General features: G+C 37.3%; 1 protein-coding gene across 3 annotated transcripts in view; it reads right to left on the bottom strand.

The window, feature by feature from the left end:
- The window catches only part of ANKHD1 (ankyrin repeat and KH domain containing 1), a 99,160-nt gene that overhangs the window by 28,934 nt on the left and 54,112 nt on the right, over positions 1 to 16,114 (bottom strand). For all 3 annotated transcript variants that reach the window (XM_052684479.1, XM_052684480.1, XM_052684481.1), the window contains 5 exons: positions 14,773 to 14,860; positions 13,998 to 14,125; positions 13,687 to 13,830; positions 12,990 to 13,092; positions 3,539 to 4,282 (listed from right to left, as the gene is read on the bottom strand). In XM_052684479.1, coding sequence (XP_052540439.1) covers positions 3,539 to 4,282; positions 12,990 to 13,092; positions 13,687 to 13,830; positions 13,998 to 14,125; positions 14,773 to 14,860 — 1,207 coding nt within the window. The remainder of the gene's footprint in view (positions 1 to 3,538; positions 4,283 to 12,989; positions 13,093 to 13,686; positions 13,831 to 13,997; positions 14,126 to 14,772; positions 14,861 to 16,114) is intronic.

The following is a 16,114-nucleotide window of genomic DNA, read 5'->3' as shown; positions in this document are numbered from 1 at the left end:
ACAGCAATCTAAAATTTACTGAGGTAAACGTGCAATATGAACAGCAATGAAGCTGCAATAATGCAAGGTGAGATGCACAAGAACCCAAACTTGTACTGAATAATGAAAATTGAAGTGAAAATTGTGCTCTTATACTGGAAGATGTGATCCAAGTTTATTGCTTTCCCACCCTAAACTGTACCGTGTCAATTTAATTTTTTTTGTAAATCAGATTTAAATTTTGACTGCATGTCACACCTTCAAAGACCGAATTAGGCATTCATTGTAAAGTTTTCCTTTATGACATCTAAATAAATTCCATTATAGCGAAAAAGAGTTGCTTCATTTTAAGGTAATTCAGTTACTGCCACACAGCTCAGGCGCAGGCTGAGCAGCTTTGTGAAAGAAGGGACTCAGGTTACCTACCAGTGATTCTGACTGCCACTGAGATTTTCAACACTTTGTACCACCTCATCTCCTACCAGTTATTCAATTAGCTGACATGATGCAGGAGACAAGATACTCCGTTTGTGTATGCCGTCACAAGAAAGCTATGTGGCAAAATAAAGATTCAGTAGAAATGTAAGGCATCCCCTAGAACCAGTCTGACCTGAGGCTTGGAAAAAACTGCTTTTTTTCCATTGCCACTGGTAAGAGTAACAATCACAGTTACTTCAGTGCATTGGGTAAAAGCTGATATAACATCTCTGTTCCTCTAAAGCAGACTTAATACAAAACGGATACTCAATAGGAATAAAATTATTATCTCTTCTAAATCAAGGGTCACTCACCACCATTAATGTAGATCATAGAATCCTTAGAGTTGGAAGGAACCTCTGAAGGCTGAATAGTCCAACTCCCCTGCAATGCACAGGGACATCCACAGCTTCATCAGGTTGCCCAGGGCCTGAACCAGCCATGGACGGGGTATCTGCGACATACATCATGGGGCAACCTGTGCCAGTGCCTCACCACCATCACTGTAAAAGACTTTTTCCTTATATCTAACCTAATCTCCCCTCTCTGAGCTTGAAGCCATTTCCCCTTGTTTTATCACCACAGACCCTGCTAAAGTCTCTGTCCCCATCCTTCCTGCACCTCCCTTTTAGATAATGAATTCACAGGGTCACCTCACAGCGTTCTCTTCTCCAGGCTGCACAGCCCCAGTAGATCCACCAGCGACACTGCAACCAAGGGAGATATTTCACAGGCAAACCAAATTCTGAGTCAGAGAGAAAAGAGGAGTCTTCCCGTGCACCAAACACTGAGCCCCTTTCACAATAATTTTAACCAGTGTCTATAGTTTGGTTTTTAAAAAGTCAGGCTTTGTGTTTTTTACTGCTCATTATTTCCTTACCAAGTTAATCACTAAAATAAATTTGTGGGAAAAGATCAGGTCTCTTTCAAACAAAGAACTTAGAAGATTTGTTAGATTTACAGTTTGTTTTTAAATAGGCATAAATTTAAGTTTAGGGCGATGACAATTTAACCTACAGCCAGGATTTAAATTGAACAGAATTATCTAAAAATCTCTCTCAATGTTTTTGCAGGATTTTTTGTTTCTTTGGTTTTTTGTTTTTTTTGTTCTTGTTTTTTTTGTTTGTTTTTGTTTTTTTAATGAAACAAATTTCTGAATTTTGGAACAAAGTAAAGCAATAGCAGTAATTTTTGCAAATGCATCTGGAATTGGGACAGCTAATGTTTCCTTGAATTGCATTTCTATAAAAAAGAAAATGAAAAAATAACAATTTTGAATAATTTTAGGAGTGTGTGCTATTTGCAGTTCTGAAACAAGATTAGGTTTATCCTGCAAAAACAGCAAGCAAATCAGAAAACCAAAAGGAAGCAGCATGTTTCCTCTGAAAGGTCTTACAGTCAAGATGTTTTTTCTTAATGAAAAAATGTTTGAATAGAAAACATTTCTTTCTGTCTGAGATTTCCCCCCTCTACAAATAGCATACAGTTGAAGTTTATCTCTTTTCTTATGTTATCGGTGAATGAAAAGACAACGTGAATTTTTTCAAAGAGTAGACTGGCAAAATCCTCGACAAGTCCATTACCAGCCTAAAACAAAATTGGAAGAGTTGATTACAGCAATTTTTCATTTTGGGTACACTGGCTATTTAGTACATAACACACAGCTGCTAAACTCTAATAGGTATATAGTGCATGGTCTTCTGCTAGATACCTTCAACTCTTTGAAACAGTAACTACTTCATAGATTGAGTTGTTGCTGATTATTTGTTTGAAATCTTCCTTCCACATTGCAGTTCCAAATCCTGAGAAATATTATTTCAGAATGATCCAATTGCCTTTTTTTTTTTTTTTTTTTTTAAGCAGCCTCACTACTCCCAAGAAAATCCTAGAACAGCAAGGAACTAAACCAGATACTCTAAAAACAAAAAGATGTATTTGAACTAAAACCACATAGATGAAGGGAACTACATCACAACCGTTGGATCGACTGAGTTTCCAAGGAAGGCTGCAAAGTGAGCCTCAACTCGCCTGATCTCAATTCTGGTTATCAACATTCTAAAAGCTCACAGGACTTGTTACCAGAAAAATCTTACCACACATTTCTAAAACCTTGAAACAAACTTCAGGAGACAGGGCAGTAACTATGAAGAGGGGAAAACAAGACAGGAAAATAAGGGCTGAGGGACAGACACAAGGTGAAAAGTAAAAAAAAAAAAAAAAAAAAAAAAAAAGGAAAAAAAAAGGTAATTAAGAATAAAAACAAAGAAACAACCCACTACAGACCAAACAACACCGGCTATGCCCTGCACACCTCCAGCAGTAAACACAAATCCTATTCAAATACATGACATGAAGTCAACAAAAATGGTATCTCTATTTCACAATGAATCTCACAACCTAATGTGTGGGAACTTCAATTCCTCTTCATACCATCACATACAAGTGGAAGAATGCTTTGGTTTTTCCTTTTTATCCAGATAACAGGACACTTTTTTTTTTTTTTTTTCGCTACGTTATAAGAAATAAGCAAACATTCCTGCATAACAACCACAGTTAAAAATGAATTCTGAAAACACAAGCCACTGCAGAATTAAATGATTGTGCATGGATTCCAGATTGCTTTTAAACTGTAGCAACACTTCCAGCAGAAAGAAGAGGAATACGTTTGTAAATACCAATGAAGGTATTTTTTTTTAGAGATGGGCTAAGATACTAAATATATCTACTGTGGTTATAAGCCTGCACGAAAAATTCTACAGAAGACAAAAAAAAACATCAGGTTTTTAAGTTTCCTAGTGGGCACTGCTAATCAAAATTAGGCTTTTTAAAGTAGCATGGAAAAAGACAATGCCAGAGGCTACAAGAGATCTCCAGTACAGGAGAAGAGATTTTTTGTTTGTTTTGTTAAAAAGTCTTGTGTTAGAACTGGAAGTCACTATTAGGATTAATAGTACTAATCAGGAACTTTATGCATAAGCAAGTACTCCCAAACTAGAAAACCTCAAGGTATTTTTGCAGGGAAGGAGAAAAGGGAAACTAAGCACACAGGTTAATGCAAACATAGGTATATTTCTTAACCCACCTGCTATTAGGTCATCAAGAGTGTCGGTAAGCGTCTGTGCTGGAGTGGCAACCATTAATCCGTCTGGTTCTTGAACTAACAGTCCCTGCCCAGCAATTTGCTGCTGCTGTCCTACATTCTGCTGATTACCTATTGCTTTCTGAAGTTCAAGAGACTCTGTCCCATTATAACCTAAATTACCAGAAAAATTACAATGCGATGCTGGCAAAGGCTGGATAGGGACAAATTCTATTTGTTCAGCAGGTGGTGGAGAATGTTGTTGCTCATCATCTTTTGACAAGATTATGTCAACCTGAGGTAACTCTGAAAAGTTATCCTCTGGCAGACCCTTATCAGCTTCCACTTCTGGGAAGACCCCGGTAAGTGGGCATTGCTGCTGTAGGGGAAGTGGTGTGTCTGTCTGACCTTTGGTCTCCAAATATTCTTTGGTAAACTGCTGTTGTGTTTTCATCTGCAACTGCCTTTCCACCTTCTGTAGCTCCTTCAATATTTTCTTCTTCTTCTGTACTTGTTCTTCTCTGTTCTTTTTAAGTTCTTCAATCTTATCTTTATTTAAAGGTTCACCTTGAATTAATTCCAATGACTTAAGTTGTGCTTTTTCAATAGCACTAATTCTCTGTCCAAGTTCATTCAGCTTGCCTTCAGTCTCTTCTACTATGCATTCCAAAGGCTGGTATGGGTGAAAAGGTGGCAGTAGGTCCTTATCTGCTACCTGCAGGGAACTTGACTTCTGCTTGGATGCACCTAAGCACATGAAAAATGTTTGAAAAAATGCCATGCTGAAGATACCCCAAACCTCCCCCTTTCACCCACCAAAAAAAAAAATTAAAAATGTTTAAAACTAACACCGCACATCCTTCAAACCATAGTAAGGTAAAACCCTATGCTCTACATTAAAACAGAAAGGACAAAGCAAAGCAAATGGCTGGAATTTTTAGTATGGATTCTAACGTTCCCTTGAACACAGCTGCTTTAATTTTTAGGAATAAGGAACCTTTATGATATCTGACACACAACAGTCCATCTTGGAAGTAAAATCAGCAAGAGCGAGGCAGTTAAAAACAATCTGTTAAGTTCTCACTGCTGTTCTGAGGTGCAGAGCAAATTAAACTATTTTCTAGAAGCTAACTTCCAACAGCAGTTACAGCAAAAGCACTCTACTTTTGAGAGAAAGTTAGCTCTACAGTAAAAGCAGTATTTTGAACTAGTTTACCAAAATGCTCCACCTTCACATTACAAACAAAATACAGCCAGTGCAAACTAAATATATGCAAATGCATTTTAAAGCTTTGGCACACCTTTTGGCATACCAAGCTCAACAGAAAATTGGCACCTTCCCTGCCTCCCTCTAGCCAGTAAGAAAGGAGCAATTCTCCTCACTATTAGGGCTCAAAAACCTTCAATACAACAACATACCATGCCAGAGCACAGCTTCTATCAATGCTCACAAGGCACTGCCTCCATGCTGCACAGGCTGCTGTCACGGAAATCTCACATAGCAGCAGCCAGATCTTGCAAACAGATCTTCAGTGCTTACATTTTAATTAATTTACATTCAGCTAAAGATAGTTTCATTACAGATCTGAAAGACTTAGCTTGACCAAGTAACTTTCTGCAGTAACATTATCTATACCTAAAACAGTAATATATGCTGCTTTAAAAAGCAAACATCTTGAACATTTACAAAGCAGACTCACACATCTCAGCACGAAGGGAACTACCTAAGAAAGAAGATATCTAAAAATTATACAGTAAAGTGGAAGTCTGGATCCAAGAACTAAATTCCACAAGCTCTGGAAGGATTAAATTCCCTGAAACATCCATTTATTTTTCTCTGGATCTTCTTTCACCAAAAATTTAATATACAACTGATTCCATTTTACACTGCTCTGAAAAAAGAAGCCACATACACTGCACTTTTTTCTCTAATTAATTGAATAAACAAACAAGTGTGAGGATTTTGTTATAAAGAGAAAGAAAAAGTAATAAAATAGAGTTGAATCAATTCTATGCTGAATACTTTCACCAAACAGAATCTCTGAAGTGAAAGCAACACCTCACTCTATCTAACCTCAGCATACCAAAAGCTCAATACCAAAATACTAGGTACACTGAGACAGATCCCCTCACTGAACATTTTCTCCCATCTAGTTACTCTCCATCACTGCCATGTACTGAAAGATCAGTACCTCCAGCTAAACACACATTCCAAACTTTTCTGCTGCTTTGTCTCTGAATCCTAAATTCCAAGACAATCTCTCTGGAGAGAATAAACAAAGTTCAACAATAACTGACTTGGTGGACTAACTGGTGGATACTCAGCTCAAGACTATTGTAAGCTTTTGGCTCTTTGGCTCCAAAGCACTTCTAGCTTTTCACAGTTATCTTTTTGTTTTAAAAGCTGAGATTTAATTCAAAAAGATAAAATATAATTTGAGACCACCATCAGAAACATCTAACTCACTAAAATTATGTAAAATGTTTTTCTACATTTGTGTTAGATTATAATAAAAGAAGGAGTTAGTTGGTGCTTTGAAACTTAAGCTGTTCTACCACAAGTTCTCTTAATTAGCAAAAACAATTTAGTAAGTGTGACTTAAGACGCAGCTGAGAAGGAAATGCTTCACACTGCTCTTCTTACAGTCGTCCTAAGATTACTGTATGTACCATCTTCATCAGAACACAAAGCATTCCCATGACTTCTGAGAGTTCTGGACAGCCTCCTTCACTCCAGAGGAAGGAAAAGCTGCAGTTCAAAGAGCCCCAAGATTATGAAGTATCAATACTCATTCCCAACTCAACTCATTCCCACCCGAGTAGAAAAACAAGCCTTGTTGTCATAGGAAAATCTTACCATTAAAAAAAATAAAAAATAATAATTAAAAAAAAAAACAAGAGAAACCGAAGAGCCAAAGCCGTACTACATAACGATTGGGCGTTTCCAGTCTGTGCTGAACAAGAGACACAGAGCTGGTCTCACGAGAAGCCAACTATCCTAACAATGTCGCAGATCTGGAACAGGCGCTGACAGTTCAGACAGCTTTTGAAAATAGAATTTAGAAAAATCAGGACAGCCTACAGCATAGTGCTGGGCAGACTGCACACAGATATGGACACAATGCAAGTGGACATCTAGGCTCTTCAGTTCCAAAAAAGGTGCAGATATGTACTTTAATCAGCTTCCAATTAGTCAATGGGGCTGCCTTATGGATTCCAAATCACCATTTCTATACCAGAAAATGCTTGCCAACTATAATCTTGGGAATAAAGGAACAGCGTGAGGAATTGGAAAAAAGATTTGCTGAACTTGACATTGTCATCATAACAGCCTGTTCAAGCCAGAGCTGGAGAGGATGCTATTGGTAGCTTTGAAAGTGTAAACACTGGAGAATACTAGAAGTATTGAAAGGCAGTGATTTCCTGGTTTTACTCAAATCTCTTCTACGTACTCTTCGCATCTTGAAAAACACTGTGCCCATTTTAGTATATACTTTTGAACAAGACACTATTTTATACCCTTGCTTTTGAAATACTTAAACACAGGTAGGAATTAAAAATCCAGTCAGGCCAGGCCATAATTACTTCAACTTACATATATAAAATAGATATATAAACATCTAATATAAAAATATATACAATATATAAATATATATGTATATTAGTGTAATATAAATCTATAAAACCAACCTAATGCAAGACTAAACCCAGGAATACTAAGTAGCCCATCTGGTTTCCACATCAATTATTTTGACTTCTTCTGGAAGACCCCTTTGGTACAAAATGAATACAGTGAAAGCCCAGATGCAGCTGTACAACCACCACCAGATATCAGGCAATCAAATTTATGGGAAAGAGAATCATTCATCTGACAGAAGATCCAAAGTGGTTATGGGCACATGCAACAGAGGAAGGAAACAGTCCCTCCCTAATAATCTACTAACACAACATCTCTCCATAGGGCTGATACCAGTGAACAAGCCAGATATTGTATCTCCTTCCTAGTGCTCAAGATTCTCTAGGAACTCTTCTAGTCCTGCCACTTAGTCTACATGATGGCTTACTTTTCCAAGAAAGTAATTGATTTGTCCTTTCACAGGTAATTAGCACAAGAAAAGTCCTATCTGTCCAGAATGAACCTACACAGAACCACTGACCTCTAATCAGTCTGTTATTAGCTGTGCCATCTAGACTTGCTACCCCCCTTGTCAGTTACAGTAATAGCACAGGCAGACACTTCTGCAAGTTAAAGGACGTGTCCAGGACACAAGGCAGACATACAACTCTCTCACACAAGCAAAGCCTAGTTTCTACACTAAAAGCACTGCTGATAAACTGGTAAAGACAGACACACTGAAAAAGCATTTCTAAGCAAGCAACCAAAGTTGAAGAAAACCAGTACTTGATCTTTAAACTGTTTCCAGAAAAACATGAAGAGCAAAAGTTTGTTTTTATAATCCACTATGCTCTTCAGGAAGTTTTTGTCAATGCAATCGCTAATTACTCCTGCATTTCACCTTAGTGGTTTTCATCTTGGCCACCACCAGCAATAGTTTCACTCTGCTTTACTTTTTACTACATGAAATTCTGGGGTTTGTTGACAGGTCTCTCATTTCAAGAGTTGTGAATGAAAACAAGTAGATCAAAACACAACAGTTAAATTCCAAACGATTTTCCTGACATAATAAAAGTGACAAGAAAAAAAATTCAACTGTGATGCACATTCAAACACACTTTCTTCACTGAAGCCAATATCTAGTACACAAATCTGTATTGATCTTCCTGATAGTATAACCTAGAACTAAAAAAAAAAAAAAAAAAAAAATTGTCTGCTGTTATTCTCGCGCTTCAGCATGGAAAAAAAGGAGTGTTCAGGCCTTGTTTGTTTTTAAACTGAATTTTAGAATTAGACTTGTAGTCAGTTTCAACAGGAATAGAATGAGCTCAGTATTGAATCTGCAAGAATATTCTGCATTTAACTACAGGAATTCATACAATTCATAGGAAAAAAAAAACTCAGTTCCAAGACCACAGAGAAATAAGCAGCCAACCCACATACACAAAATAAAATATTACGTAACTGAGAAAGGAAAGATTTGATTCTTCTACAAGAACAGGATGATTCAAAGAGTGCTGAGCATTCAAGCGAGTTTCTATTCCACTACATTCCTCTTGTAAACCATGTGGCATTTTTGCCTGTCACTCCTGCAGCTGTTTCTATAGCAAACTTTCGGAGATGAGGTGCAATGATTACATGGTTGAAACCAAACCATAATCAACTTCAACTCAACTTTTGGCTTTGTAAGTTTTGGTTATCTTCCAACCTTAGTCTTCTTGTCTTCTTCCAAAGGTGGTGATGGTTGGTTGGTTTGTTTGATTTGTAGAATTTTTTTGTTGTTGTTTTTGTGTTGTTTCTTTTTGTTTGTTTGTTTGTTTATGGGCTTGATGAAATCTAAATGGAAAATTAATACAACGTAATTAAACTAGCAGGTGGTAGGCAGGCAACTGAAGCTTCCAAGGAACAGAATTTCACAAACATTTGTAAAAATATTTTTAATAAACGTGTGATCATGGGGACATCTGCCTGATTTCTACCATCTGCCTGCACTGCTAACGTCATATGAAAGAGTATCAAGTACATAAGTCAACTAAAAATAGTCGTGAAGTTAGCAAGCAGTATTTCCTCCTCCTTTTACTTTCAGGAAGGCATTTTGCCTAAACAGAATAATCCACCTCTATGGGCACACTGTTCTTTAGGATCTTTCAATAACTCACACAATGCATGAGTTCAGTATATAACTCAGAATTAAGCAGAGAAGTCATATATTTGAGTAAAAACATTCAATGATTTCAGAAGTAAGACGATTTTATTTAATGTTCTTCTCCAAGATATTAGATTGTTAGTAAGATTCAGCATGAGGATACAGGGAATAAAAAGCTTAAAAATTCCCAACCTATTCAACTTTTAGAGTGTTCTGACCTCCTTCTCAGGGACAAAGGGCAGATGTGGACAGCTTTCCTGCAAATAACAAGCCTGTAAACTCTGGTGAATTCTTGATAAATATGTAAGCAAACTCTCCAAATAAGAAATGCTGCAAATTGCTCTCTACTTAAAAACAACAGTGGAGAAGTTGAATGTCAGCATGTTGATGCCTTTTGAATCCTCATTTATGGCCAATTAGTTATTTTGAAACTAGAATTTCACATTAGCTATTAAATACAAGAAACCTGGGGAGAAAAAAAACAACACTTAAGACCATTGACAGCTCTGTCTTCCAAAAAAAAAAAATAAAATAAAAATTAAATCAACACATTTAAAAATGTCTTGCTTCAGCTCAAATATTTTAACAAAGAAAACAATAGCACTGCTCTGCATGGAGTCCCTAAGCATCCCTTTATTTCAGTGCATTGCTTTTCAACGATGTTCTAAAAACACGTTGAGGGTGCAAGGCACAACACTCATCAAGCATGTTCTATGAAAGACGAAGGCAGGGCACTGCAGAACACTAACAGTTGCTGGGAGCTTTGGGTCCCACTCTTTAACAGGAGCTTGCATTTGCAAGCTATGCAAAACTATCGTGGCAACAATATTACAGAGACTATTTTCTTAGGGAAATGTAATAGCATTCTTTTCAAGGATTTTGTACACTGGAATGGCCCACAATTTGAGTTAAACAAGAAAACTTCAAAGGTGCACCCAAAATTCCAAACCCAGCCTGAAGACATTCACAGCTTCCAGTAAGTGGGCTTAGCAGTTCACACAGCCACATGAAAATGACACACACCATTTCTGAGCATCACAGTATGTTTGTAAGGGACTGAGTGTGAAGAGCAACCTTTCCTAACAGGAAAAGAATTAAGCCAGTGACGATCAGACAGTGCCAGATGGAACAGTTCATAAAGGGTTCTTTTGTCATCCGCTCTACTCCATCTGCCTTGCAGGTGGCCAACCTGCCCAGTGCCAGAGCTGGAGAGCAGGAGGGAGGAAGCATTCGGTGGCTGCAGAGCGGCTGGCGCTAGGCACAGAGATCCGCTCCTGGGAGCTGCGCTGCTGCCCTGCACTGCGCCCCCAGCCTGTCAGAGCTGCAAGCAGCAGGAGAGATCTGCCATTCCGTCATCATAGAAATACTGCACTCCTTTCTAGTGGGAATGCTATCCTTGTGGAGCTGCATCAAAATTACTGCTTTCTGCTGAGCAATTCAGACTGCATTCAAGAGAGGACAACAACAGATAGACACCAGGCAAGCAAAACTACACCACAATTTCCCTCTCACATGGACATGCTCACCACATACTAGAAGCATGCTAACAGCAACCTTTCCATATTACATGAGTCAAGTTCTCCTCAGTACCATGAAATAAAATCCTGCTGCTGCTTTGTTTGACTACCTCATCAATACCAGGTTACCACCTTTGCGTATTACCCTCTCTAGAAATCATTTATTTTCAGTTGCTAAACATTGAAATCAAATCATTTGCCAGAACACTCCATGGCAATTATTCCATAAGCCTTCTCACTAGAGTAAGGATAACACTGTCAATCAAAATTAAACCATAACTTCTTGGAAAGCCTCACAGCATATTTAACCCGTAATGATAATACAAAAGTGTATTCTAGTTTTCCACATGACTTCTCAAGAACTCTTTAGGAAATGAGTTGTTCCTACTACATTTTTTTGTGAAACTAATCTAAACACCTAAAAAAGACCAAACTGAAGTTAAAAAACTAGGTGTTCCTCTCCTTCCTCCACAGAGGCAAGTCTACAGAAAAAACTTAGGAGACTCTGCAGGCAAGGAATTTGTCTTCTCTAAAATAAGTAACTGTTACATGAGAACTTGTATTTTTTTTCCCCGTGGAAGTAGTGAAAATCTTTTATTTACACCCTCTTTTATCTTTCATCTCCCAAGTCTAACAGTGAAGTCTAATAAAGCCATGTGTGTGTCCGAAGACAAGAGCAAAAAACCAGCAAATACTAAGTTCTCAATTACAGTTAGAATAACAAAGGGAAAATGACCACACAGCATTTAATGCAGAAATACTGACTTTTCCCTAAAGATTTTAGGGGCACAATAACTTCAGACACAGGGCTCTTAATTAGACCAATGGCACATTTCAAATCTCTGTATCTCTTGTAACTCATCACAGACTAGTTTGGCTGACACACAAAGCACATACTGAAATACTGACAACTATTAGATCTCTTGGTAACAGTTCCAGCAAGACAGTACTGCTAAAAAGATACCTAAAATATGAATTGACATCTCTTGTAAGTTTATTCTTTTTTAAATGAGTTCTACTTCTTAAGCTACATGAACTATCTGCATCTCAATCTGATTAAATAACAGACTTGAAATTTATAACTTCAGTCTTCTGACACAATCAACTGCTCTCTCTTTGACTCTGATGCATCATAAGCTGCATTACCAGAACACTAGCCTTCTTAGTAGTACTAAAAATTAATTAATTTTAAGGGCACATGTAAGCACGTAGTTTTTGCTGCATTATTTAAAACAGAACTGGCACATTCTTACATCCTTTTGGGCCAAAATAGCAGTATTGCACATCCTACACAGTGACTGTATTTACACACACACAGTTACACACACAGCATAAATTCATAGAGAAAATCAAAGTTATACACTGAAACATTAGGTACACTTTCTTTTTCCTCCCCCGCTAGTCACTTGTGCCCCTGGCATTGTTATTTGCTTGTTTTAGGAAATCCTTGAACACTTTCAGAATAAACAAATTAAATAAAGCTATCTAAGAGCTTTGACTGCTGTAGCATTTAATTTCCTCAAACTCCAAACCAGAATTCAGAAACTAAATCATTCGAAGTTGTAACTTTCCAACTTAACAATGTGCTTCACTTTCTGAGCTTGCTTGGAAGCAAAGATTTATAACACAATCTGTAACTGGATGGCACAGCTTTGCCATTTAATGACTGCAAATAAGTTTTAACCAGTAAGTTAAAGCACATTCAAAGCAACAGCCCTAATTACTTACAAGAGTACTATTACAATAATAAGAAAACTCATCCTCTGGGAAGTAGATCTGCATTGGCATTTTACAGTGCCAACATGTTTGCACTACTATTTTAAAAACAGGAATAAGTTGATATATCAAGTTTATGGATAATAGTAACTATTCTAAATGATCAATATTCAAAGCATACCTAGAGTTTATCAGTCTGGACTACAGAAATCATCTTCCAAAAAAATGAGAATAAACATGCCCAGTAGCCAGTGCTATCATATGATAGTGTAACAAGAAAATTAGCAACAACTACACACTACATAAAATATTTTTATATTCAATCATACAGGCTCAGGTATCATTACAGGTGTTCAGGAATTGCTGGAGCAGACTATGATACGCATAAGCATTCAGATAACATCCCGTAGCCTAACACTTTCCAAACTGCATGTATTTTCTGAAGGGCTGCATACTAACCTTTCACCACTCCCACAAGAGGTGGAGAGTTCTCTTGAGGCGTTCTGTCAGGTTCCTGGGGAGGTACAACCATAGCAAGCGTATGCACCGGAACACGTGGAACCTTAAAACAAAACCACACAGTCAAATTAAAAAGCTCCTCAACTGACACAATCATGAAGCAGTAACACAAAGGTAGTTTTCTACAGCAGACTTCCATTCTACTGTTCCTGAAACATCTATGCCCTGTTATTTCTTGGTGTAATCACTCCAAACCTAATCTAACTGACATGATATTCACAATAGCTGTATGACACTTTACTAAAGCCCTGGATGGTATAGGCTGGAAAACTTGTTAACATTTTTAGCTTTTTAATCAGCTAACTGCATTGGAAATTACCTCTCAAACAACATGGTGAGCAATAAATTTACACAGTACAGTCTCTTTCTTATAACAACCAGAACCAGCAGGAAAACTTAAGATGCATTTTCATAGTGGTTCAGAACTGTAAAACAAAATACTTAGCAAATGCAAAAAAGCAATACACTTTTGAGATTAGGTTTGGGACTAGCCTGCTTAAGGATCAGAATACAAGGCAGTTCATGCACTGCAGACAATTCCAATCAACTTTCTCACGCTGCTACTTTCAAACATACATTATTTTCCTCTTCCAAAGGAAATTTTTATTTGAAACAGTTATTGTCGTGTTTAAAATACCTGAGTCTGATCCTGAGATGGAGGTGTGAGTTGAGACAAGTCTGCTGAAGGAACTGGCAAAACATTGTTTGGGTAATCCAGCAAGTAAGAAACAACATTTGTATGTCCTCCTTTGGCAGCTTCAATGAGCATTGTTGAACCATCCTGAATTGAGAAATTGGAAATAAATCAGAAGATGGATTCTGCTCTATGGCATGCAAAACATGAATTAGTCCATTTAAAATTTCACATTTTTTAATACACTAAATCAACCACATGGTTGTTTTAGTACATGAAGTACCCAAAATAAACAAGCACTTTCAAGCGAATACCTTGAGTCGATGAGTAGGATCTGCGCCATGAGCCAGAAGGAGCTCAACAACTGCCAAGTGGCCTCCTGCACATGCCAGGGACACCACTGTGTGGTCATTATTAGCTGTAGCCCTATTGACATTGGCACCTGCAGAGAGAAAAAAAAAAATCCAAGAATTAAACACAAGGATATTTTTACTAAAATATCAACAGGTGCTGGAATATTTTCTGGAATAAGGACAACATTTTTCTTCCAATAATCTAAATTCATACATAATTCTGGGGTAAAAGCAAGAGATTTTAAATACACTATTGGCTTGCATACAGAACTGTCACTATCTCAACAACATACAAATGACACAGTAATAGTGGGCCTCATAAGTCATAAGAGAAGGTGCACTAAAAGGCACTCACTCTAACCTCTTATCAGTACTACTGCATGGTGTTTTTTCTGTTGTTCCAGGCAGACCCTTGAGGGTGATGGTTTGATTTTTTTCCGGGGGAGTGTGAGTATTCTTTACTTTGGCTTTTTTTGTGAACCTGAATATATTTGCCATACTCCAAAACTACTTCTTGATCTTTACAAAAGAGTTGGGGAAAACAAACAAACAAAAAAAAAAAAACAGCAAAATATTCTGTGCTTTGTTTTTATCATATACCAAATGAAATACAGAAAATCCCTAACAGCCTAACAAGGGCTCATATATACATAAGACTAACCTACACGATGACAAATGCTGAATTATGTGGCATTTTATATTTTAAGTTTTAATACCAATTTTTAAAATATTTTACCTTTGCTAATAAGGAATTGCACAGTGCATAAATGACCAGCTCGTGCAGCCTTCATTAGTGGGGTTCTCCCCCCTTCAGATTCATGTTCCTGTTGTAAAAGAGAAATAACAGTGTTGTGTAAATGGGTAAAATCTCTAACGTTTCAGCTCACGAATGACCTTGTGATGGGACCGGAACCATCAGTCTCTGAAGATCCACCCATCTTCTTAATTGACTGGAATTAATTTTCCTTATACCTTAACTACTGACGCACACTGCCAAAAGGCATAAGGACTGCATCTCTACTGTTAGTCACGTAAGTAAGTTTCCCTGTATATACGTATTTTTATTTTAGCATTTGAACACATAACACACTTGAGAACAATAACATCTCATTTCTTCCTCAGAGATGAGCAAACACTTATCAGCAAACATTGCGAAGTACACAAGTAACCATCACGTAGCAGTTCTGAGAACTAATGCAGCAGATGAGATTTCAGAATTGAAATAACGTCCAAACTGCAGAAAACCTTTTTACGACACACGGAACATGATTAGCAATAAAAGTTAGACAACTGCCTCTATTGCTTTTCTTTGATGGATCCTTCATTTCAGGTCATAAAGTCTCTGAATAAAAGGACTTGAAAAGAAAACTCAAGAGTGACAAAAGGATGACTTCAGCTTCACAGATGGCACAAAATAACAAAGGACAGACCAATAACAACAATTTTCTGATTTAAAAAGCTTCCGACAATGGAAAGATGTGGTTCAAGACAGCTGTATTAGAGAAATTAGAGTCAGAAAATCTACCTGTTAGGTGGACATGATCAATACTACAAAGAATGCTGACTAACACATATTAACTATTCCACTGCAACAAAGTAAGAGAATACTGTCTTCCCCGAGTCTGAATTTGCACTCTTCTTCATTCAGTCTGGTTGATAATACAACAAAAACAATAGAAAACTTGGGGTTTTATGTTGTTGTCTTTTTTAATTTAAAAAACATCCAAGTGTGAAAGTTAACATTTGGTACTGACAGGGAGTTATAGTGCTATTTACAAATATAAAAGCAGAATGTCCTACAGAATAAAATTGCCAGAAAAACAACTAATCAATAAGACTTCTGAATGCAGAATAACAGAACACAATGCCACTGAAAAAAATGGCAGTGAAAATGACATGAAAGCAATTTTCTTGAATTTCAGTCAACACATCCAGTACAGCTGCTGATGGGCCTGGTGACAGCTGGTCAAAAGGGAATTAACAGAAAATGACACAATTGCCACCAGCAATTAATATTTGATGAAAAACCACTGCATCCTACCCTGAGAAAACTTATGCATGAAAGCTTTAAAAATCAA

The sequence above is a fragment of the Tympanuchus pallidicinctus genome, unplaced genomic scaffold (genome assembly GCF_026119805.1).
Source record: "Tympanuchus pallidicinctus isolate F22 unplaced genomic scaffold, pur_lepc_1.0 scaffold21, whole genome shotgun sequence".
NCBI lineage: Eukaryota > Metazoa > Chordata > Aves > Galliformes > Phasianidae > Tympanuchus > Tympanuchus pallidicinctus.
This window is presented reverse-complemented; position numbering and strand designations above follow the sequence as displayed.